A 23,561-nucleotide genomic window follows, 5' to 3' on the forward strand; every position below is an offset into this window, starting at 1 on the left:
TCATTGCATGAAAAAACAATGATCATAAGACAATTAAGGGCGTTGGAGCTGTCAATAGATCAAAAAATTTAAATTTTAAAAGTTTTCCTTTCTTAAATATTATTTAAGTTGTTAACTTTGTTGTTGTGCAACAAACGAATATTAAAAATTAAGCATCTGTAAAACTATGCATTACAAAATAGTTGTGTGGAAAAAAAAGAAGTAATAACATCCACTTTGCGCATTACAGACAGACATACTTAATGTATTTTATAATAGATAACAACAAAGGTCTTCTAATAATCATATTTTGCCAAAGACTTTTGCTAACTGTATCTTGTGTTGAAGAGTCAACCCTGCAGCAACCTATTTCAGGCTATCAAGTTTCTGTATTTTTCACTTTTAAATGGAAATCACTAGAGAGCAATTGGGTAATAGAATAATGACTTAGTTAATCGTTTTATTTTATTTTTAGCAAGTATATTTATATGATGATAAAGAAGCTCCATTCCTATTTATCCTCAAAGAATGGGACTAATTTAACTGATTTGGAAAGAAATTTTCCGCAGTTTGAGAATATTAAAGACGTTTTGGAAAGCAGGCCAGATTTATTTTGGATTGCTACACACAATGAAAACCATATCGAAGTTCGAGCAAAGTTGAATGTGAAGTTGTGTTACTCGTATTTAAATAGCACATGTGGTGGAGATTGTGGCTGTTTACATATATGTAAGGATAACTTATTATCAAGGAAATATTGTCAAAATCCTTGCAAGTTTGGATTTTCACACAACCCTAAGGATGTGCATAACTGGCCTTTGTTGTCAAAATACAAAGGATCTAATTGGGAACTTTTACTTAGGGCATCTTTTCCTCGGTTATGTACATCTTTTTCAAGAAGCGGACAATGCAAAAAGTTATATTGCGGGTACCTTCATTTGTGTTCAGATTTTGTCAGAGATAGTTGTGTTGGTGAGTGCAAGTTAGCTAACTCCTGCAACCAAAGTAAAACTAATCTTCATAATTGTGGTAACGAACATAACAAAAAAGTGTTAAAGAATTTCGATTTAAGTTACTTAAAAGGTGATCGGAATGTTCTGCTTGCCAATATTCTTATGAAAAATGATGGTGCATTCAATGTAGCAACTGGGCCGGATCTAAAATCATTTTACCCAAGGTCAACAACCAACAATACTTCTGAAAATCCAATGTTTATATGTGCAAGTTATTTGAAAGGAGACTGTAGGAATCCATCTTGCCCACGATTACATATGTGTAAAGAATTTTTAATAAATGCCAATAAATGCTCCACAGAAGATTGCAAGTTTGGATTCTCCCATGATTTACTTGAAGGTAGTAATAAAAAAATTATAAACCGACATAGTTTAGATTCTCTTTCTGACTGGAGATTATTAGAACACATAAGAAGTTTATTTCCTCGTATCTGCAAGAATTATCAAATTGGTACTACTTGTACATCTGAACAGTGCAATAGAATTCATATATGCCCAGAATATTGCTCTGATTCTTGCAGTGCACATAATTGTAAGTTTTCACATGACCTGCGAGATGAACACAATAATAATGTATTACAGACTTATAATTTGCACAATATCAAGGAGAAGGGAAAATTCACTGAAAAACAGTTAATTTTAGCAAACGTACTTTACTCAAAATCCAGAAGTAAAACAAACAGGAGTAGTGGTACCCCTTCCAATGAAAAGTTAACGTTATTAATGTGTAAATTTTATTTGGATGGAAACTGTAAACAAAAAAATTGCCCTCGATTACATATGTGTAAAGAATTTTTAATTAATGGTAATAAATGTGTTGCTGATAATTGCAAATTTGGTTTTTCCCATGATCCATTAGATTCTCATAACACCTTCATAATGAAGAAAAATGGAGATGATCAACTTCCAAGTTGGGTGTTACTTGAGCGTGTTCGTAAATCATTTCCACGTGTGTGCAAAGACTACCTAAATGGTTCATGTTTGGGTGTAGCTTGTAGAAGAATGCATATTTGTCCTAATTATTGCAACAACATGTGTGTTGGTGCAGACTGCACACTTTCACATAAACTTAAAGATGGTCATAACATGCCTATTTTACAATTTTATTCGTTGGACAGAATAAAAGGAGGTACAGAAAAGTTCATTCTTGCAAATGTTTTAATATCAAGTAATGAAGGTATTGGTTCTAAGTCATCAAATTCAAAGTTGTCCAAAAATGTTGGTTCTGCTGTTTTATCAAATTCAAATTTGTCCATGAGAAATGATTCTACAAACTCATCAAATTCAAATTTGTCCATGAAAAATGATTCTACTAAGTCATCAACTTTAAATTTGTCCAAGAGGCGAAATAAGAGTTTTACAATTAATGATCTAGATCGAAATGTTTACGAGGAGGAATTTGCCAAGCAGAATCATGAACCCTCTGAAGAAGAAATATTTCAGTACATTCTTAACAATAGTCAAAATGGATATTGTCCAATGGCGAATTTGCTGGAATTGTTTAATTTTGATTTGAAATCAGTTGAAAACTGGCTGGAAAAGTATAAATACACATTTCGCATTGTATCCGCTCCTAATAAACAAAAGTTTGTTTATTTATGCCTAAAAGAAATCCGACCTTGCCATTATTATTGGAAAAAAGGCATTGGTTGCAGAACTAGTCAATGTAAAATGTTTCATATTTGTCGTGCCTTGCTTATTGAGAAATCGCACAATAAGCGTATCTGCAAATTTACTCATGATTTTAAAGATGTTCATGAGAAGATGTTAATTGACAAATTTCCTTGGAAGTACATCACTGAAGAACAGATTTTGCTGCTGCTTAAGATACGCTATCCATACGTTTGTGCAGATTATTTAAAGAAGAATTGCCAATATGGAGAAGATTTGTGCCCAAATTTGCATGTTTGTTATGATTTTATGAGAGGAAGCTGTAAGAAGCAAGAAAGCCTTTGCAATTTTAAGCATGAAAGTGGTGCTTCTGGAAAACAGGCGAAAAGACTGATGCAAGAATATCAGTTGAATGAAAAAGAGTTTCGAAGCTGTATAATTCTGCCGAAAATTAATGCGGAGGAAAATGTTGTTTGTAATGATTCAACAGTGCTAAAAGGTAATTGTGTTTTTAATTTAGTAGTATGAAACTTATAATACCTTAAGCTTATTCTCTAGTATTTCTACTAGGATCTAAATAGTTTTTAAAATCATATGGTAATACCAAGTAAAGTCACAATGTTATCAGAAAGTCAGAAGTAACAATTATACTTTAATTGTAGAATGCGTTTTTGCTTACTGTAGTTAAGTGATCAATGTTTTTTTAAAAAAAAAGTAAATCAGAAAATTCAGTATATTTTGATCTTGTCACAGGTGTCTTTTGAATAAAGAGGAAATATGACGTACAATATTTTGTTTTTATGTTTACTTTTTATGTAGAGCATTTTAATTGGTTAAAAGAGGAAGGTATTTGTTCTGGATATTTGGTCAGTGAATGTGAAGCTAAATCAAGTTGCCATTTGATTCACCCATCTGCAAAATTGCCTTATCTATGGCAATATAAAAATGGAGATAACACTGAAGAATGGAAGAATTTGCCTGTTGATGTAAACATGGAACTGGAAAAGGAGTTTTGTGATCCATCTTCTCTTTCTTACGAGTAAGTGATTGTGTACAAGTGTATTCTTATGTTCCTTAACCCTAACCCTTTTAACCCCCTCTCCCTGGACTAGGTTAAAATGATAAATGTTTCAAAATTTAAAATAGGGAGCCTCCCTATTAGTTCATATTTTGATGGTTTTACGCTATAAAACGTATAGAGGCTCTTCTTAAATTCATTTCCTTGTAATTTTTTCGCCTCGCACAAATAATTTGCAAAGGAAGTATGACCAAGCAAAAAATCTGTTGTTTTATAACTTGCTTGCTTGAGCTAACTTGCTAAAGTACTTCACATCGTATTAAGATAAATTGTACACGCTCAAAAATATGTTTCTGCAAACATCATAAAAGTAGCTACTTTGTTTATCGGAGAAAGGATACTGTTGCTTTTCGTGGAGCTCTCGTAATTATATTTTTGGCAAATGGATTTTATATAAATGTTTCAAAGTTTTTATTTATAAATTTAGAAGATTTATGTGTTAAAATTGTCAGTTTGTCATTGCGTTAAACATGCACAGCCTTTTTTTACCATTCCATGTTAAATTTGTCATGCTATAGCAAATTTAAATTATTATCTGATTTACCTGCAGTTGAAAAGATTTTTTTTATAGTTACTTTTCATCGACTTCATCCATCAATTATCATCTTTTATTATTGTTTAAAAATTCACAGAACTGGCAACGTATTTGTTTTGTTCTCTTCTAACTATCCTTGGTATGGTCAATACAACACAATTGATGTTTTTGTGCGTCGTTTGTCTACCATATCCTCTGTAAAGACCATAACTGAAGAAGCGGGAGCTACTGAGTGGAAATGGTACTGGCATAGTGGTGGTGACACCTGGATAGAATATGATACTTATGTAAGTAAATAAAGGTTCCATTGTGAAGTTTGTTTTCAACAAGATTCATATGCTGTCAGATATCCAATGTTTTTAAAATGTCAGTTGTTTTTATTTGTCTGTTTCAGAAATTAAAAATTGTACAAAAGTATCAGTTTTCTTTAATGTACCCCCATGCATCATACTTCTCGTTTTTTAGACGACAAGCGATGATGTTGAGAAAAACTATTTAAGTGGAAGCTCATCGCACCAATTTGAAACAAACGAGTATAAGTATAAGCTTGCATTTCACTCAATGAAACAGAAAAATCTGGATGAAAGATATCAGACTGAACGAGAGGTTCGAAGGAGACCTGTGTATAAAGACAAAGATTTGATCAGGTAAGAAATACATTCAGCAAATAGATATTAAAGGAGTGAATGATAATTATTGTGGATATTTTTGTGAGTTCAAAAAAACCCACATTAGAATGTAACATTCACACGAGTATTATACATGTAAGCTCTGTTTTTATCTGGCGCTAATTCACGTCAAGTAGTTATACGTTGTTGGAGTTGGGAACAACTAATGGAAACATCGATGAGTCATTAGCAGGCAAATTTTAACCCGAATAAGCATGCTTGATAAATATCAAAGTTTTTTGGTTTTTGAACCCTAGGTGACGCAAACACATTTGTTTTAAAAAGTTATTTCTACGAACTCTTTTTCTAAAAAGTGTGCTTCTGCAAGATGATATGATTCTCCAAATTGACATATTTCATCGTTATAATGAAGACATCTTCATGCTATAAACTCAATATGATTAACTCCTAGTCAGAAATTGACGTATAAAATAACGCCAGATGTAAACTAAGCTTTAACGATTCTTTGGCGTCAGCATTCCATTTCCTTCATTGCGTGAATGAAATTGCAGACTTTTTGCATAGAATTTCACGAATCATTGACGTATGATTTTTTCCTGGATGTTGCTTTCAGAATCAGTATGTTGGATTTTGTCAAAACTTGCAAAACTGCAAAAGTAGATACTAGAGTTAAGTTGAGTAGAGTTAACTCACCTTGCCTATTTTTGTTTCGATTTGAAAAATGGAGTATGAAATATGTAGGATAGCTAGAAATGTTCCCGTGGGGTAACAACTATTTTCTTTACAGTGAAATAAGCCTTTTCTACAGTGACAACTTGCATAATACGGATAGGTGTCGTGAAATAAAAAATATGTTCAATCTTTTTACGATATTCCACGTTAGTCACCAGTTGAATTGTTTTTTTCTATCCTTCACGAAAATGAGATTTCGTAACTTTATTAATTAACTAAGGCTGAAATTACAGCATATTTCAATGATCATTAAAGTATAATTTTTCTTTCATTTTCAATAATCTTCATTAAGATTGAAAAGTTGAATATATTTATGTTATTGTCTTGATATAATTAGCTACTTATACTGAAAACACTTAGTGGAGTACCGCCAAGTAAGGACAGCCCGAGAGGGCTGTTGATAAAGCCAGTATGTTCCATATTTTACAGTCCTTCTTCTTGGGATTAGCATCTGTGGGTTTTTTTGTGTAAAAAAATTATGCGCCAATGAAAACTATTATATTTACCGAGGACGCGATGCACTGCGCTCATTAATAACGTTGATTACACAATTAAACTTTCTTAAAAGTTCATTCCCAAACCTCAATATTAATTTATTTTTTATATGCTTTAGAACAAAGAAAGCTAGCCTTAATTTAACTGCCAAGATTCCAGCGCATTGGCCAAAGAAGTTTAAACCTGGGGAACGGATTACTGTGGATAGATCAATCTATGGGTCACTTAAAACGTCTTTTAAAGCGTCCATCGCCACTAATGTGCAAGTGCTTAATATTGAAGAAATCTGTCATGAGGACCACCACGACAGATATGAGAGGTTTTTATTTGTCGAATACACTCCACTCTCCGTTTCTCACTTGAATGCTACTTTTGTATATCTAGTTTCCACTTACCTATTTACCCACGCCTAAAAAATATGGGATACAATATTTTTTATTGAAAAGCATAGAACGTTTGATTTAATAAAAGGCAGCCTTTAGACGATCCACAAATATACCGAAAAAATGGCACAGCAAAAATCGGTTTCTTTATGTATAAATATGAGCAATAACGGGCTAATTGAGGATTACAGTGGGAATCTTTTTATCTCGAACTAAAGTCTCATTCCCTTGTGTTCCGCCTAAGGTATTTTCCTTTCTTTATCTCGAACTTTCAATATCTCAACAAATTTTTTGGTCCCTTGCATCGAGTTAGAGAGATTCCATTATATATTCAATCCTTTATTTTTTTTATTATTTTTTTTTCATAGAAAAAAGAAAGAGCTGACAAAGAAAATGTCTAGCGTGAATGAAAAAACACTGTACCATGGCACTGAATGCACCGTTGTCGATGCCATATGTGCTCAAAATTTTGATTGGAGACTATGTGGAAAGAATGCAACTATGTATGGCCAGGGAAGTTATTTTTCTACATCTGCAAAGTACAGTCACAATTATACCACTCCTGATATGGCTGACGTTCGTTATATGTTTGTTGCTGAAGTATTGGTCGGCCGTTGCGCTAAGGTAAAATAGTGACGATAATGATAGGAAGCCTCTATTTCTTCAGTCTAATTACGCGTCTCATATAATTTTATTTGACTCCTCATGTGTGTATACTCTCTCTAATGTTTAGTTCAACTGCTTGTTTTTAGGGCAATTCGACAATGAAACGGCCTCCACTCCTTCCTAACTCGAAAGTTGAACTGTATGATAGTTGCGTGAATGACCTTTCTGACCCATCCATTTTTGTAGTGTTCGAGCGAGATCAATGCTACCCGAAATATCTAATTTCTTATAAAATCACATCAGGACCAGAACATCGACGTTCCTACGTCAGTCCTTCTAGCTCAATCCACAAAACATCATCCACATATTACCATGGCTCTCGCACTACTAGCAATCCAGTGTTTCACTCCACCAATTCAACATCTGGTTTTAATCCCCTTAGCTCGAACAACTTTAGTAGTACCGGTAGTTCATTGTCTTACGGACAAACATCATCCATCAACAACTCCACCAATTCAACATCTAGTTCTAATCCATTTAGCTCGTACAACAATCGTAAGACTAGTAGTTCAGTGTCTTACGGAGAAACATCATCTACCAACAACTCCGCCAATAATCCGTATCGTAATATGTATGGATCAAGCAGTTCAGCATCACCTGGGCTAGGAAGATCAGCTTCTAATAGTTCGGCCAATCAGGCTGCTTATATTGGTTACACTTATCCAAGCAGTGCTAGCTCATCGACATATCGCAATAGATCCGCTGAATCGACGACATTCCAAAATCCGGAAAGGGATGCTTCGGGCAGCTCATCTGAAAGGAAATGTATTATTTCGTAAAGATTCGTGGTAAATTGTTCTCAGTTTATTATTAAATAATAAAAAGTTTTGGGAGGTGATTATTTGTTAAGAGAGCGAAGAGAAGCAATTATACTGCGTAACATGTTCATTAAACACTCTAGCCCTTGACTTATAGGATAAATTACTTTTCCGCAATATTAGAGCGCTCAATCGATAAATTAGGGTTTTATTTTGTAAAAAAGATCGTATTTTAGGAACATGTATTATTAGGAGAAGCCCTTGCTGAAATAGCTTATTCTGTTACTTTCAACGTTTTGTAAATAGAACAAGAAGGAATAGCTTTTTTTAATTTTTTTACTACTGTGAAAACGGTCTGTGGTTTCTTTAAATTTAAGCAAGTACTCTCCTTAAAGTCAAAAACAAGACATAGCTAAATCAGCTGCGTCTTTTAATATGATAATGTATTCCATTAAACGCTTCAATGAATGTATAGAGGTATTATTATTTGAAAGATGCAATAAATGGAGTTATAGTAATTATACTAAAACTACTTATACTAAAAGAATTTTAAAATTTATATAAATTTTACAGAAACTGGCTGTTTCGACTATAGGTTATTGGTTTTTCTTTTACGGTGTTCTCTTGTTGTTGTTAAAGATTTATTCCTATATTGTAGATTTGGTGAGAAGTAGAAATAAAAATATAGTCTATGAATAAGTTAAATGAGAATGTTCTTGTTCACTTCATGTCTTATTTGGAATAAAAAATAACCGGTTTTTCATAAAATAATCTTCGATACGTTAGTTTTTGGCAAATTGTTTTTATAAATTTCCCCTAACTTATTTTTGCGATCGGGAGGCCTGCAAATAATTCTTTGTGAAATAAAATTTTGTATCTATCGACGTATGCTATTCTAAAACGTTAACTAACTTTTCGGACAGGGTGGGATCCCACAGTCCGAATATTTAGTTATGATTTTAGGGGTGGTACACAGAAGTTCAACTTCGATATTTAACACTCGATCCAAATTTTGTGAGTAGAAGGTTTTCATGCAAAGTATGGAACTGAATTTTGTGATTTGAGCTTTGGAAGATGTTCGGAATTAATGTAAGCATTTCAAAACGCTTTAAAGAAATATATGATAGCAAAAAGGGTATATCACAACATGGTATGAAAACCACATCAAGTACACTAGTAAGTACACTAAACATTACAAGCAACCCGGTTAGCAACTGTACTAAAATCTGCAAGATCGCCAAGGAAAGCAACCTTGATCCCAGGGCCTGTAGCGTTTTTTGATATAAAGATGAAACGCGTAGGAAAGTACGGTGGCCCACAAACTTCAAACAAAACGAACAAGAAACATGCACACATTTGACGAAACTACGAACAATTTTGACAGTACTTCAAACAAATCTAAGAACATTTTAGACAAATCTAAGAACATTTTAAACAAAAGTACGAACATATTCAACAAAATTAAGAACATATTCCACAAAAGTACTAACATTTCAAAAAATAACATTTTAAACAAATGTACGAACTTATTCAACAAATGTACTAATATTTTAAAAAATAACATTTTAGACAAATGTACGAACTTATTCAACAAAATTAAAAACATATTCCACAAAAGTACTAACATACGAACAAGGCGTTGCAAATAACCGAGATGAAATCGATACCAAAGCATGGTTCGTTTTTCAAGTATTTACCCATCTGTGTTTGCATTCGCGCGGAAAGGGAAGATGACGCTGAAAAATGTTGCTTTTCTCTTCCAATTCCGAGCCAACATACATGATTTGGAAGAAGTAAATTCGTACGTAGTGTCTTTGATATCTCCGACAGAAGATGAATATACAGAATATTTAATTTATCTGTCTTTCTAAAGCTGAAAACTGAGACACGGGAAGAAAGAACTATTTGTTTGTTTAGTTTGCAGTTGTGGACCACTGTAAAAAAGACAAATTGTTGTTTGCATTCAATATTACCTTTGCTAAAGTATGAGCAATATTAAATACAAGCAACTATTTATGATTTAACCCAGGTTTTTAAACAATACATTAAACCGAATCGAAGGCAAAGGTGAACCTCGTTCCTAGCGCTTATTGTCTCTTTCTTTTCTATCTGGACCTCGCCGTCTCGATATAAAAATCAACAGGTGCTGGAAACAAGGTTGGTTTTCTCGTAGATAAAAGTAATAAAATAGAAATAAACAACGAGTGAATGCGGGTTAGTTCTCTTAAACTTTGTTCGATTTTCTTCAAAGCAAACAGGGCACACCATAACGGTATTTCAACATTGACATAGGGGGAAGGAGGTCTGTATAATATTGGGGGATGAAGTTTTAAAAATAATATTAAAGCACCATTGTGGTTGACTACAAGAAATTAGGTATGGCTTTGTCCATCGTCTTCAAGATTTCCAAATGTTTTTTAAACTTAAATTTTGGGAAACTTATTTTGCAAGTAAGGTCTAAAATCGCAAAAATAAGTTCCAAGTAGGCGCTAGCGGCTTTGACGTCAGACAACAAAGACTGAGATTGGGGATAACTGTCCCCAGGGTCCATTTCACAGTGGCTTTATAAATACAACGTGTTGTTTCCACGTCGTTTCCACACCGTTTTGCTTGAGACTTCTGTTATGTCATGAAAGTTTTATCAATATTGCTGTCAAAGAAAAATTTCGAAGATATTGCTTTAATATCAGTCAAAAACAGCATCGCTAATAACGGGGCCTTTAATTGCCTATATATTTTCCATCGTGTTTAAAGACGTTAGTTAACTCCATAAGATTCTATCCGCCACGCACTCCTTAAAGCTGATAGAATCAGGACACAAGCCAGCAACACCTTCGCGGAGTATTTTGTCATCTAAAGGGAAAATATAAAGCTAAATGCTTCTACACAACGAATAAAAGAATTGACATCTATCTAGCGAAATCATTAACACTGTGGCTGAGTTAGACCTCGTCTGGGGCTTTTGCCTTTTTAACATCGAGGTCAGCGGCGAATAACTAAGCGCTAGCGGCTTTGACATATAGACATCAAACCCTGGGGACGAGGATGGGTTCAGGATTTTGAAACATGGGCGTGAATGGTTAGGAAAAATACTGTTGAGTAATTAATCTTGTAAGAACTCCAGCAAAGAAAAAGTCAATCTTGAAACCTTTGAAAAACTTTTAACAGCGTGCCTGATATAGCTTAACAAAAAATACCTATGACCGATTAGGTAGGATCAAAGAAGCTTTGATGCGACAAACCAATGAAAAATGAAATGAGATCAGGTATGTATGTGCCAGCAATGAAAATCTGGCTGTGAATTTGCTATAAACGACAAGAGACATATTTGGGGGAAAAATAACACAGAGAAAGTATTTCTAATGGATTTAACAGTTTTTGGTTGAAATGCTTTTTACGTGACATAAGATCGTCTTTCCTAAAATTAAAATATAAAATGAAAGTATTAAGGTTGAGATTCCTATATTTTTTATACATAAAGTACCATATGAATAAAATAATAAGTAAATAAAAGAAAAAAATAGTGGAACTCGTATTTCAGGAAAGAAATAAAATCTCTATTTTTCGAATTTCCTGAACAGCAAGTTTTTCAGGAATTTTTGCAGGAATTTATTCCCCGAAGGTAATCTGGTATATACAGACGATTTGTCAGCAGTTCCTTTGCTTGTTAATGCAGCGAACTGTTAGGAACTTACGAATAAAGGAAGCGTCTGTCAAACCAACAACTTTGTCCCCGGGGCTTGTTAGCATGACATTTATAAGCATCCGTAAGCTTAAATTTGGTGATGTTTTAAGCATATGCTGGGTATTATGTGAAGCCAAAAAAATGCTGTGAAGTTTTTATGTTTTTTGTTTCGTGAGCAGTTTTTCTTGAAAACAATGCAGTTTAAAATTTCTCACACCACAGTATATTACTCACAAAAGGTTCAAAGTGAGTATTAAGCTATAATTACTGATGTTTAAAATTCGAATTCAATATTTTTTTTCAAATAAGCATATTTTGAGCCTAATCATGTGTTCCTAAGCATATCCCAATAAATCTCTTTGCCATTAATAACCTAAGCATAAAAAAGTAAATTTCATAAGCATCCTTAAGCCTCAATTTTGAATTTCAATTACTTATAAAAAACATGTATTTGAACGGAACCTGAACAGGTTTTCAGGCTTCGTTCCAGTGAAGAAAAATCAAAAGGTACTACAAAAAAAGGTTGTAAATCACATTATCTATCACCAGGAAAATAGGTATTGTCCAACACCATAATGGATGTAATAAAAACTAATCCATAACTAAAAGCATCAAAAATCTCCTAAGATCATTTAATTTCAGTAAAATCCACAATCGATAAGTGCAAAGTAAGATTATTTTGTCTCGTTGTGTAAAGATCGAAATTAGTTTCTTTCCACAATCACCACATGTCATGCGTAGAAAGGTAAATAAAACTTAAAATAACTCAAGACTAGTTTTAAGTAATTATATTCTTATACATAATTTAGCGTTAAAATTACTGAGTTTCGGCGTCCTCCGAAAAGTTCATCACTTTTGTCTGTTCAATTCGAATGCGATATTCTGTTTAGTGAATATCGGCCCTAAGTTGAAAAAAACTCCAGAAATATGTATAACGTGTAAATATGGCCTAATATATTTAGTGCTGTATATTTTTTTCTGGGAATTAAAATGGCGTCAAAGTCACGAGTTACATTCGTTCTTGTTTTGATTGCATTAACCCTTGTTCAAATGGGTTTTGGGGCTTACGGTGTTATCGTCACTAAGTTTGCCAAAGGGAACGATTTTGATCCTTTGGTATTTAGTCTTTATCGTGATGGCTGTTGTTTTCCTGTTCTCTTTCTTGCAGCATACGTTGCGGAAAAAAAGATCAGTTACCCAAAACTAAGGTAAGAACGATACTAAGTTACCTAGCTAGCCAGTTTTATGCTAAAAACCAAAATGTGTTGCAATGAGCAAAGAATAATTTAATACCATGTAAACTAAACAACACTCTTAAATTTATTAAGAGATAATGACAAGAATTGAAACTGATTTGGAACCTCATTAGGGGCCTTCGAAAAAAATTTTCAGGCCCCGTTAGCAGGATATTGCCACTAAGGGGGGAGGGGGTCTGAAGTTTGAAAAAAAAATCCGCTAAGGATTGAGAAATTTTAAGAATTTGTTTGTGGCCTAAAAATTCTTGTCATCAATTCCGATAACTTTTATCTACAAAACACGCCCCTGAGTAAATACCAATATAAATACCAATACCAGTTGTTAGATGAATGTGCATATTTTTTATGGCTAGCCTAACAAATATAGAGGGATATACCTTGTCTATTATTTCCAGGAGTGGCAATGGCTTAATGTCCTGCTGTTATTATACTATTAATAAAACACTCCTGTCATTAGGAAAGGCATGTTTGGTTCCTGTTACGTATTGCTCCTCATTAATTACATCTGCCATATTCAATGCATTGGTCTATTTTGTTTTGTTTATGAAATGTTAACTAATTATCATTATAGGGAGCTACTTATTGCGAATACTTACTTAGAGCAAACTCTTAACGCTGTTAAAAAATTTAGAAAAGGATAGGATTAGCAAATATATTAGTTTATGGAGAAGGAAACAGTCAACAAAATTCTTGTTGATAGACAAAGACATAAATTTTGTGTTTTTCTGAGACTTAAGGACCGAATACACTTGTATAAAATCACTAAAATATACCTTTTATTATCAATATAATTTCTTAAAATATGGTTATAATTTCTTATAATATATATAGCTATAATATATGTAAATATCTGGCATGTGCGTCATAGCCTCATATTTTGCTGCATTGCTTTTAATATTTCAATAAAATCAAATTTGATTTTATTGAAATATTATTATAAGTTTGATTTTAAAAATATTGTTGGTGATCTGGTTTCGAATGTCTTTTGGTTTGTGTGACAATAGATCTATTATCTGCTAGCGTTGTTGAATATGAAATTAAATGAAATTATAACGATATTATAAGTATATTGTAGAAAAAATTATAACTGTATTATAGAATATATTTAATGATATTTTATATACAAGTGTATTCTGGCCTTTTGTAAATTTTCGTAAGGTTCTAAGGTAAAACATCTATGCTTTATGCAACTAAATGGTGAACACAATATTATCGTCTGCCTTTCTTGATTGTTCTTAGTAAATCAAATTAGTCATATAATTACATAAAAAATTATGCCAAAATATTCGCTGGACCTTGCCTCTGGGGGATAGATGTGGGAGATAATCTGAATCTATCAGTTTGTAATAACAATTTGTTTGTGAGTTTGTAGTGGCACTATGTACCTTTTCTTATAGAGAGCTTCCACTTTTTGTTGCAATGGGCTTTTTTGGAATGTTTGCAAACCAACTCATGTATATTCTGGGTGTGTACAACACTTCAGCTGATATTGCATCAATGTTCCAACCGCTTGCTGCATGTTGGACTGTTATAGTAGCAGTTGCTGCAAGAGTTGAGAAGTTTCCTAACCTAAGTACAGTATTAGGAGCCAGTAAGGTGATTGGTATCATCGTTGCAACTGCAGGTGCCGTTCTTATGAATTTTGGAAAAAGTGCTAAACATAACGACACTTCAAACAAGTATGTGTCACGTAGTTCGTCTCTATTTGGCTATTCTGCGCTGGTTATAAATACTTTTTCAGTTGGAATCTATGTCGTTCTACAAAAGAAATACATTTTTTCTGTTGCGACATCGAGATGGAAAACGTGCCCTATAGGTGTCACAGCATGGGCGTATCTATTTGGATTTATATCAATGGGATTTGCGTCATTATATTATATAAGGCAACCTGAGAAATTTTATCTTCAAGCAAACGGTGTTATTTATACATTGATATATGCTGTGTTTATTGCGTCTGCCATGTGTTACATGCTGATCACTTGGTGTAATATGCTTGTCAGCTCCACCCTGGTGGCTGCATCGTGGCCACTACAAGTATTTTTTTGTATCATATTGTCGTACTTCATATTAGGTGAGACCTTATCTGTTTTGGAAATCATTGGAGGTTTGATGATTATTTTTGCAATGTTGGCGGTGGTTTGGTCAAATTATCAGACAGAGCTTTTAAATTCAAACAGACCGGAACAGAAAATCTTGAATCCTCGTACTGAAGGATATGATAAACTAACATCCTAGATTTTAATAAAAAAATAACAATAACATATAACATAGATGTAATTTTTACAATTCAGATAATTTTTAGATTATATTGCATAAAATTCATGAAGTCGAATTCATATTAATAAAATTTTCATGCACATTTTTTATTAAAAAAAGTTAAACTGAGCTGAGGCTGGATGTGCTTATTTTTTTAACGTTTGCGCAGCCTCAAATATTCTTGTTTGTGTTTTTCCTAAAAATAGGGAACATATGGATTGTTTTTAGGATTTAAATAAATAGAGGTTGAAATATTAGGAAGAGGAACTATATTTTATATAGTTGTTTATTAGCATATATGTATAATTCTAGGCTGAAAATTATTTTGTTCTTTTGAAGAAATTCTTGCTAGGTTCGTTCTTAATTAAGGTCGGAAAAATAGTGTGTATGAAATTAAAAATTATAGTTATGTTAATTATATACAAAAGTTCGAATTAAATTATAAAGAATTAATGTTAAACCTAAATATTTTACTTCCAATGAGCGATTGGAACGGTCCAACATATATTTTAAACTGTACTTTAAAAAACAGATATTCCGTCTCGAAATATGTGTGTTTGCTTTAGGGTCGCGCAGAAACCTTGATTTTAGATCTCCGTTAGATATAAAAACGATGACGGGGAATATTTGCCTAAAAAAGTGGCTCAAATGTTCAAAATTTTCCTGAACTACCTTTATTCGTACAAATTTTACGCGTTTGTACAAAAAAGTTAATTGATGCGAAAAATTTAGACTAAAATTACGCTCAAAACGATTTTGGCGAAAATTTACTCTTTTTATTTCAAGAAACAGAATTTCATCAAAGTTTCTTTCACACACCCTTTTTATGATTCCGAACGAAAACAACTAAAAACAAGATATTCTATATTTCACAAAAACCCTTTTCCCCCTCAAAAAAACAAAAAAAAAATTAGTACGAATAATATAACTTAAGGGGTGAAAATTTGGTGGAGGAAATTTAGTAAGGCTGTAAACGATCATATTGCCTTTAGAGACTAGAAGGAATAGAGCAATGGGCACCCGCCTGTGTGCGTGAAACCACGTAATCTTAAATTTCAAATATTTGATAACAGGCCGATTTGTGTTTCAACTGGTAATTTAAACTTTTAAATGAATAACTTTTTATATGTTATTAATATTGTTATTGTTGTATGAATAAAAAGAAAAATATATAATGGCTGCCTCACAGTCCCGTTCAATATTTTGGTTGGTATTATTAGCTCTGTTAGTTGCTCAGATGGTTTTTGGTGCTTATGGAGTTGTGTTTACTAAGTTTGCTAAAGAAAGTAACGTGAACGCAATAGTGTTTTGTATGTTGAGAGATGTTTGCTGTTTTCCTGTTTTGTTTCTTGCTGTATATGTCGCAGAAAAAGAGATCGCAAAAATAATTCTTAATTTTACATGAAAAACCTTATGGTAAAGTTTGCTCTGTATCTTTTGTAAATTTTTGTTATAATACACATACAAAAAATAAGTTTCGCAAAAATGTCTTCCCTTAAGGTATATTTTTTTCAACATACTTTGAGAGAACGTTTAAATCAAACCAATTAGCTGTGTACAATTACTTTATGGCAAATGAGTCATAGAAATTATTAAAAAATTGACAGGAAGGGAGGGAGGGAGGGTGGGGGTGGGGGGAAGAGAGCCACCTCTCCCCACACGATTAGTGTCAATGTGGTGCCTTTTCTAAAAGATGCATAATTATACAAAAAATACGAAAAATTTGCGAAAGCTAAATTTTCCTGTTCAGTACTTAAAAAAAGATTATATCAAATGGCTTTACAGCTCAAGTTTCATTCCGGGCTGAGTTTTTACCCGAACAGATCTTTACAGCTTATAGGCGGGTTAAAATCTCAGCCCAGGCTAATTCAGGCCGGGCTGAAAATGGTAAAATCGCGCTATGAACAGAATATTTCTTCTGGGTCGGGTTGGAATGCCGTAATGATAGTAAACTTTTTTCTTATAAAAAATTTATGCTGTTAGGCAACAAGCCTTAACTACCCCAAATTAACCGTAAATAAGGTTTCATATTTGTCTAAAAGTTTAATTGTTTAATTGTTTATTCCCGTGCTTGATATTCGCGTGTGACCATAAAGATGTGAACTTCTTTTTATTTTATCGATGAGCCAGCAATCATTACTCACTAGCCTTAGGCCCGTGGAAAAATCGCCGCTATTCACAGAACTTTTCCCGTCGCAACAAAGTAGATAAAAACATATCTTATTTGCCATTTCGAAATTTTGGATTTTTTTTTAATCTTTTCTCTTTTTTTTAAAAAAAAAATGTGTCTGGTTTTACTGGCATGCAATTTTTCCTTTTATGAAAGACCTGCAAAATTTAATGGTGTTTAGATGTTGTTTGATACTTTCAAAGTTGATCGCACCCCTATTATCTCACTCTTTTTCTGTTTTAGAGAACTTCCACTATTCATTGGATTGGGTATAAGCGGCATTTTCTTAGGACAACTGTTGTACATACTTGGTGTAAGCTACACGTCGCCTGACATTGCCTCGATGTTTTAACCACTTGCTGCCGTCTTAACTGTTATTTTTGCAGTCGTGTGTAAAATCGAGGCATTTCCCCGAATAACAACAAAGGCAGGCGCCGCTAAGATATTTGGCATTCTTATCGCAACAGGTGGTGCTATCATAATGAATTTTGGGAAAAGTTCCAAGAAAAATGGCCTGCAAAACAATACTTCGGATGCATTGTCGCTCTTTGGTTATTTAGCTTTATTATCATCTACTATGTGCTCGGCATTTTACATCGTTTTGCAAAAGAAATACATATTTTCTGTTCCAACCTCGAGATGGCGGGATTTACCCATATCAGTTACTGCTTGGGCGTACTTTTTCGGTGCCGTATTTTCAGCAATTACGTCATTGTATTACGCTAACCGGCCTGATAAATTCCACATGGAGTCTGCAGGTGTTCTCTATACGTTGATTTACGCAGTCTTTGTCACCTCCGCGTTATGTTACATGTTCGTGACGTGGTGCAACATGCAAGTTAGTGCGCCTTTGGTGTCCGCAGCTGTGCCACTGCAAGTTTTTTTCTGCGTCATTATATCATACATTGTGTTGGGGGAGACTGTGTCAGCTCTTGAAGTTGTTGGAGGACTGATGATTATCTTTGCTTTGTTATCTGTGGTGTGGTCAAATTATCAGGACAGAAATATGGTACTTGATAAAGAAGAGCTCATCTTGCCTTATAGTGAACAAGCAGAAAAAAAACTGTTGAGAAATAAGGAGGAGAACAATGAGGAGAGAGAGCCAAATAAAATTTAGTCACGTGAACAAGCTTTTTGATTATATTTACTGATTTAGCTAATAGAAAATTCTTTTACTGGTGTCTGCTAGTCTTATGTTCAAGTAGATAGGTAGTAATCTCGTTCTCGCGACTTAGGTTGTCAAAAAGAAAATAGGTCTTGAAACGGGGGTTGGATAAGTGAGGTATAACGAAAGGATATCTCTAAACTATTTGTATACAATTATTGACATGGTACGTTAAAGGAAGAAGCCTGCGTGTACACGCTTTTTTATAAGCAAAATAAGGCTAAAAGTTTATTCAAAGAAACAAAACAACTGGTGAACAACAACTCAGTCAGAAGTGGTAACTAAAAAAAGAGAAAAAAAGTGTAAAAACAGGGAGTAACAAAACAACAGTAACTCTTGGGAAATATCTTGTTATATTTTGCTAAAAGTTAAGTTTCGTACGTCAAATGTGATTATAATTCTGATTTCGATTGAAGCAGAAGCCTTGGCAAACATGTGAACGCTTGGAATTTTTTGGCATGGTTAACCCTGATAAGCTTAAAGCCTTGATTGCGTAGTTAACTTTATATAAGTTTTTAGCCTGACCAGTTGTATCGCAGTTGCTTACGTTTTGACCAAATTGACTATTGACTATTACAGGATTTTTGTTGTCGATACACTATGCCCAATTTAAATGGAACATTTATGCAAAATTTAAAGGTTTTAGCATGATTTTCTACATCGAAGTAGCGGAAAAACAAAGGCAGTATTTTAACATTTTTAACAGCAAAAAGGAATATCAACTCCATCTTACTTAACCAGGGTTCCCTAGTTCTATATTCAGGCCTCCCACACGTCCTGTATTTGGCAAAAGTGTCCTGTATTGTCCTGTATTTTGATTAATTGTCCTGTATGTCCTGTATTTCTGAAAATCTGCACTTAATATAACATTTCCTTGTTTCTTGTTCTAACCTTGTTAAACTGATTGATAAATATTATACAAATTACAAATGAAGTAGATGAATTTTTTTTTAACTAGTCGTTAGCCCGTGGAAAAATCCACGGGTTCGCCCGCCCTTTTTATACCGCATTGCGTGCGTCTCGCTACCTGCGCAGCTAAGCTACCATTTTGCGTGACAGACAGACGGACGGACGGACGGACAGACGTATACGGGTATTATAATATAGATTATATGATATATTTTAGACTTGATACTGTTTATTATGTGGTTGTTGTTTTTTTTTTTGGATACCAATGTGTTCAATGCGTATTTATGATGTAATTGTTTTGTCATCAACATAAAGAAGTTTTCAAAGTCTTTCAATCTTTTGTTGACATTTTATTACTAACCTAGTAGAAAACTTGTAGGTGGGTTTGTCACTTACGTTACTTAAATTTTAGGAAATTTTTGCATTTATTTCTCGGAATTGTTAAAAATGTCCTTTATTTTCACACTAAATTCTGTATTTTTGTAAATTTTTGTCCTGTATTGTCCATTTTTAAACCATTTTCTGTCCTGTATTCCTGTATTATTTTGCTCAACTGACTGTGGGAGGCCTGTATATTTTAATTTGTTTATCCTAGGGAGCGGGGACTTTTAGCGCTGCGAGTCTGCTCTGAGCCATTCGTTCCTCATTATATGATCTCGTAAAAATATGCTATCACAAAAATTATCTTCAGGTTTTTTTGCACGTGTTTCTGAATTGATATCAAGCTCCGCATGAAATTTTAAAAAGAGACATCTGTGCTTTCTACTATGGTGGTACTAAAACATGGCTTTTACTATTTGCAGCACAAATAAGACATAGTTAAACCAGGTTTTTAGTAGGTAGCAATGTTTTATTTTGAAAAATTACGGCATCTGAACTGAACGAATGAATGCCCAGTGTTCGTGTGTGTAGTGTAAAGAAGCACCGCCCAGCCCTCGCGCTTTGCGCCCGTTATACAGGTGAAAGGACGTTTTTTTGGCGATAACATAGGTAACGGAAATTATTTTTGTTAATTGATATATTTTATAGAAATATTACATTATTAAAAATATACAAATATGAAACTAACAAAATACTAGTATATGATATCCCCTTCCATATTTAAATCAACTCGCACTTTGGTGTATAAAGGTTCAAATTCTACATTCAGCACTGTATACTGCAATGAAGATATTCCATCTGTTTGAAATTCTTCCTGAGCATTACTTAATTTATCGTATCTGTTGGGTGGTTTCTCCTGTGTTTCAGCATGTTTGATCATTTTGTACCTCCCTTCTTGCATTGATGGTCGAGACAATGTCAAACCGTACTCCGATAAACGTTTATATAGATTATCATCCTCCGCTCCCCATCCCCAGTAACCATTAGGGAATCCATTAACTTTTACAAAATCATCTTTAACAAACATCTCCACTCCACCAAATATACCAGGGTAAGGTAATTCGTAGTCAAACTTATCTACTGCGCATGATAAGTGACGAGGTGAGGAAGGGCAACCGTAATCATTCAGATCGTTTTCGGGAATTAAATCAACGTCATGAAAAACAAAACAAGTAAATGGGAAGAGCTTTAAAGCTTCTTTGTAGCCAACATTCATCAGCTTCCCTCTGTTAAATGGATATTCATCAACCTGCTCGACAACAATGATGCGGTACATTAAATCTTGTCGCTTGAGAATGGCATGAAGCTGTCTAAGCAAGATTGATAGGTGAGATTCGCGATCACGAAATGGAATTATAATTGCAACCTTATGACGAGGTATACAATTGTAAGGCTTCCACCAGCCTCCCATTTTGACAAATTTTAATTCACTCTGTAAAACGGTAAAATCAATTGGTTCCATATCTACCAGTAAAGGACCAATTAAATGATTTGGTGACCATCTGCAAATATTGCCATTTTCGTTCCCAAATAACTCCTTGAAACATATTTTACGAAATTTCTTCTCAAGCTCAGGAAATACATATCCTTTGATGTTAAACATATCCTTTCGATATTGCAGATTGAAACAGGCAGTATACTTTTTAAGAATGTCTTCAGTATCTTCCATATCTTTACCATCAGCAGTATTTGCTGGCAATTCATTTATGGTAACAGATTCAGTAGTTGGAAATAATCTACGTGCAGTAGTGGCGACGTCTGTTGTGGGGAATTTGGTTTTGGCAGAAGCTGTTGTGATTATATTTTCAGTAATTTTGTTTTCTGTTTGTCGTTTTCGTTTGAAAATGATATCCTTGTCAATCAACACTCTCTTTCTTGTAATCCGAGGAAGTTCACCTTCCACGGCTACAATTCTTAAAGTATTCAACGTGTTTTTTAAGTCTTTTTCTCCCCTTTTTAATTTTACACTATGATTGTTTTTATTATTTCTATTTCTTTTATTATTTCTCTGGATACGTAAACTATTTCCTTGATTTAGTTTCTCAGGCTCCTTCTTTGAAGAGAATATACTGTTCGTCACGTACATTATAACCAGAAGCAACAAAAATAAAACTACAATTTTAGCTAGTCGTCTCTTGTTCAGTAAAATTCCTCGGATCATATTTTTAAAATTTTTAAAAAAAAATTCACATGTATGAATTTCATTTCTTTCCACACAAGAGCTATTTTTTAAATGTAATGTTAAAACCAATGTGGCACATGCAACGAAAGAATAAAAACAACAAACTAAAAATAATTAGTTCATATCAACACCTTGTCGCTAGGCGACTAAATATAAACTAAGAAAGTTATGCTAAAAGCACGTTTACGACAAAACAATGAAATGCGAAAATAAGAACAATGTCTAGCGGCACAGCCATTTGCAAAAAACATTTTATACGTATAGTAGAATTCGTTCACAAATGTTCAGCTTTTGTGAAGATAAATATTGTTAAACATGCACGGCCAGCAGAATGTCGTTGAAGTAGATCTTTTTTGCTTGGCCAATTTTGAAGTGTTTTTTATTCAGCACGCTTTGGTGGTTATGGCATATAAAGTAATGAAAAATCCTGATTTGGGTTTCAAAACTGCTGCATATGCTTGATAAAAACGTTCAAAAGTCATAAAGAAGCTCTGAAAGGAGACAAAGCAATGAAATTAAATAAGTAAAAACGAGAATAGAATATCACAAAACATAAGCTTTAATTCCGTTATTATACTCGTTAATTGTGTGCATTCCTTTTCGTTGCTTTTAATGGTTTACGTAATAGGAAACCACTTCATGGCTATAAAACTGATCAGTCCAAAAAATTTGGTGGAAAATTGTAAAAAACACAGATATTATTTTAGATGATATATCAGAGACCGCCAAAAAAGCATTATTTCATCTTTTCTTGTATATCTTGATGAAAGTCTCTTTTGTCGAATCTCCCTCTTAAGCCTGGTACCCGCTAGAAAGCGTATCCGTAATCGCTAACGCAAAATAATTTTTACACGCATACCAAACGCTTTTTCTAACGCGCGTTCTCAGTTCTTATACCCCCGTCCCCAGCGATTTTTGCCATTTCAATTAACGAAAAGGCAAAAAACCCTGAAAAAGAAGTAGTGGTTTATAATCAACAAGACATTGCAATATAATTTTCGAGAAAATTGGAATCATTTTATGACACAGCTCCCGATAAATTGTGACACTATTTATCATGCTGAAATTGCTAATATATGATAATTGTGTTTGAAAAATTTGATATTGACTTCTCTGAATTTTCGAATATCTGAATTTAAAACGGTTTTATTAACAACACTTTCAAGAAACCTTGAATCGAGGGACTTCTTCGTATGCGTGTCTTCGTGCACTGGTCCGCTTCAAAAAGCGCATTTCTTTTTTCTTTTTTTCTTTTTGCTTTCAAGCAACACTTTTTTACTAGTCGACAAGCCCCTTGAAAAAATTCATTTAAGCTGAAGAAAATAAGAAAAGAAAAAGGGAAAGAACAGGCAATTGAATTTTGTTGGTGTCAGCAAGGATCCGTCAATAGACAATTTTTTTTAAAAATTTGTTTACCCGTTGCCTCTATAGTACAGAACTAGAAAGGCTTATTAAAATAATGTATAGAATCTCGCGTGGTTTCTACAAACAGTTAAGGTGATATGAAGTTTTAAAATATTTAACGTGGGAAAAAAATGGTATAGAGCCTAAAATTTTGCACAATTCCTCTATTTGATTGTAGATTTTACCAAAAAATAAATCCCCCTGCATACCATTTCCTGATATCCTGATTGAACTTAGATTTGTAGTTAGGTAAAACTTTAAACAAGATATATTA

The 23,561-nt window shown here is 33.5% G+C and overlaps 4 protein-coding genes across 4 annotated transcripts; 3 read left to right on the plus strand and 1 right to left on the minus strand.

Annotated features, from left to right (window-relative positions):
* The first annotated feature begins 378 nt into the window (after window positions 1-378).
* On the plus strand, window positions 379-8,578 carry LOC130613241 (uncharacterized). Its single transcript, XM_057434580.1, has 7 exons — window positions 379-3,102; window positions 3,423-3,642; window positions 4,314-4,503; window positions 4,682-4,863; window positions 6,191-6,391; window positions 6,824-7,079; window positions 7,208-8,578. The coding sequence occupies exons 1-7, from the start codon at window positions 468-470 to the stop codon at window positions 7,898-7,900; spliced, it is 4,377 nt and encodes a 1,458-aa protein (XP_057290563.1). The 5' UTR covers window positions 379-467; the 3' UTR covers window positions 7,901-8,578.
* Window positions 8,579-12,531: 3,953 nt separating this feature from the next.
* LOC130612549 (uncharacterized) lies at window positions 12,532-16,275 on the plus strand. The gene is made up of 2 exons (XM_057433874.1): window positions 12,532-12,772; window positions 14,218-16,275. Exons 1-2 carry the CDS (start codon window positions 12,555-12,557, stop codon window positions 15,053-15,055), a joined length of 1,056 nt encoding a protein of 351 aa, XP_057289857.1. The 5' UTR covers window positions 12,532-12,554; the 3' UTR covers window positions 15,056-16,275.
* Window positions 16,276-16,561: 286 nt separating this feature from the next.
* On the plus strand, window positions 16,562-18,363 carry LOC130612990 (uncharacterized). Its single transcript, XM_057434317.1, has 5 exons — window positions 16,562-16,576; window positions 16,840-16,963; window positions 17,428-17,432; window positions 17,490-17,559; window positions 17,633-18,363. The coding sequence occupies exons 1-5, from the start codon at window positions 16,562-16,564 to the stop codon at window positions 18,361-18,363; spliced, it is 945 nt and encodes a 314-aa protein (XP_057290300.1).
* Window positions 18,364-19,832: 1,469 nt separating this feature from the next.
* On the minus strand, window positions 19,833-21,952 carry LOC130613054 (beta-1,4-N-acetylgalactosaminyltransferase bre-4-like). Its single transcript, XM_057434371.1, has one exon. It carries the CDS (start codon window positions 21,860-21,862, stop codon window positions 20,396-20,398), a length of 1,467 nt encoding a protein of 488 aa, XP_057290354.1. The 5' UTR covers window positions 21,863-21,952; the 3' UTR covers window positions 19,833-20,395.
* Window positions 21,953-23,561: the final 1,609 nt, after the last annotated feature.

This window comes from Hydractinia symbiolongicarpus, chromosome 10 (genome assembly GCF_029227915.1).
Source record: "Hydractinia symbiolongicarpus strain clone_291-10 chromosome 10, HSymV2.1, whole genome shotgun sequence".
Lineage (NCBI taxonomy): Eukaryota > Metazoa > Cnidaria > Hydrozoa > Anthoathecata > Hydractiniidae > Hydractinia > Hydractinia symbiolongicarpus.

Bases quoted from the DNA above. Each gene is read 5' to 3' on its own strand.
- LOC130613241 (XM_057434580.1), top strand. From the start codon at position 468: ATGATGATAAAGAAGCTCCATTCCTATTTATCCTCAAAGAATGGGACT. The intron at 4,504-4,681 runs GTAAGTAAATAA...CTCGTTTTTTAG, and splicing joins GGATAGAATATGATACTTAT to ACGACAAGCGATGATGTTGA. The intron at 6,392-6,823 runs GTTTTTATTTGT...TTTTTTTCATAG, and splicing joins CACCACGACAGATATGAGAG to AAAAAAGAAAGAGCTGACAA.
- LOC130612990 (XM_057434317.1), top strand. The intron at 17,560-17,632 runs GTAAGCTACACG...TTATTTTTGCAG, and splicing joins AACTGTTGTACATACTTGGT to TCGTGTGTAAAATCGAGGCA.
- LOC130613054 (XM_057434371.1), bottom strand. From the start codon at position 21,862: ATGATCCGAGGAATTTTACTGAACAAGAGACGACTAGCTAAAATTGTA.
- LOC130612549 (XM_057433874.1), top strand. From the start codon at position 12,555: ATGGCGTCAAAGTCACGAGTTACATTCGTTCTTGTTTTGATTGCATTA. The intron at 12,773-14,217 runs GTAAGAACGATA...CTTTTCTTATAG, and splicing joins ATCAGTTACCCAAAACTAAG to AGAGCTTCCACTTTTTGTTG.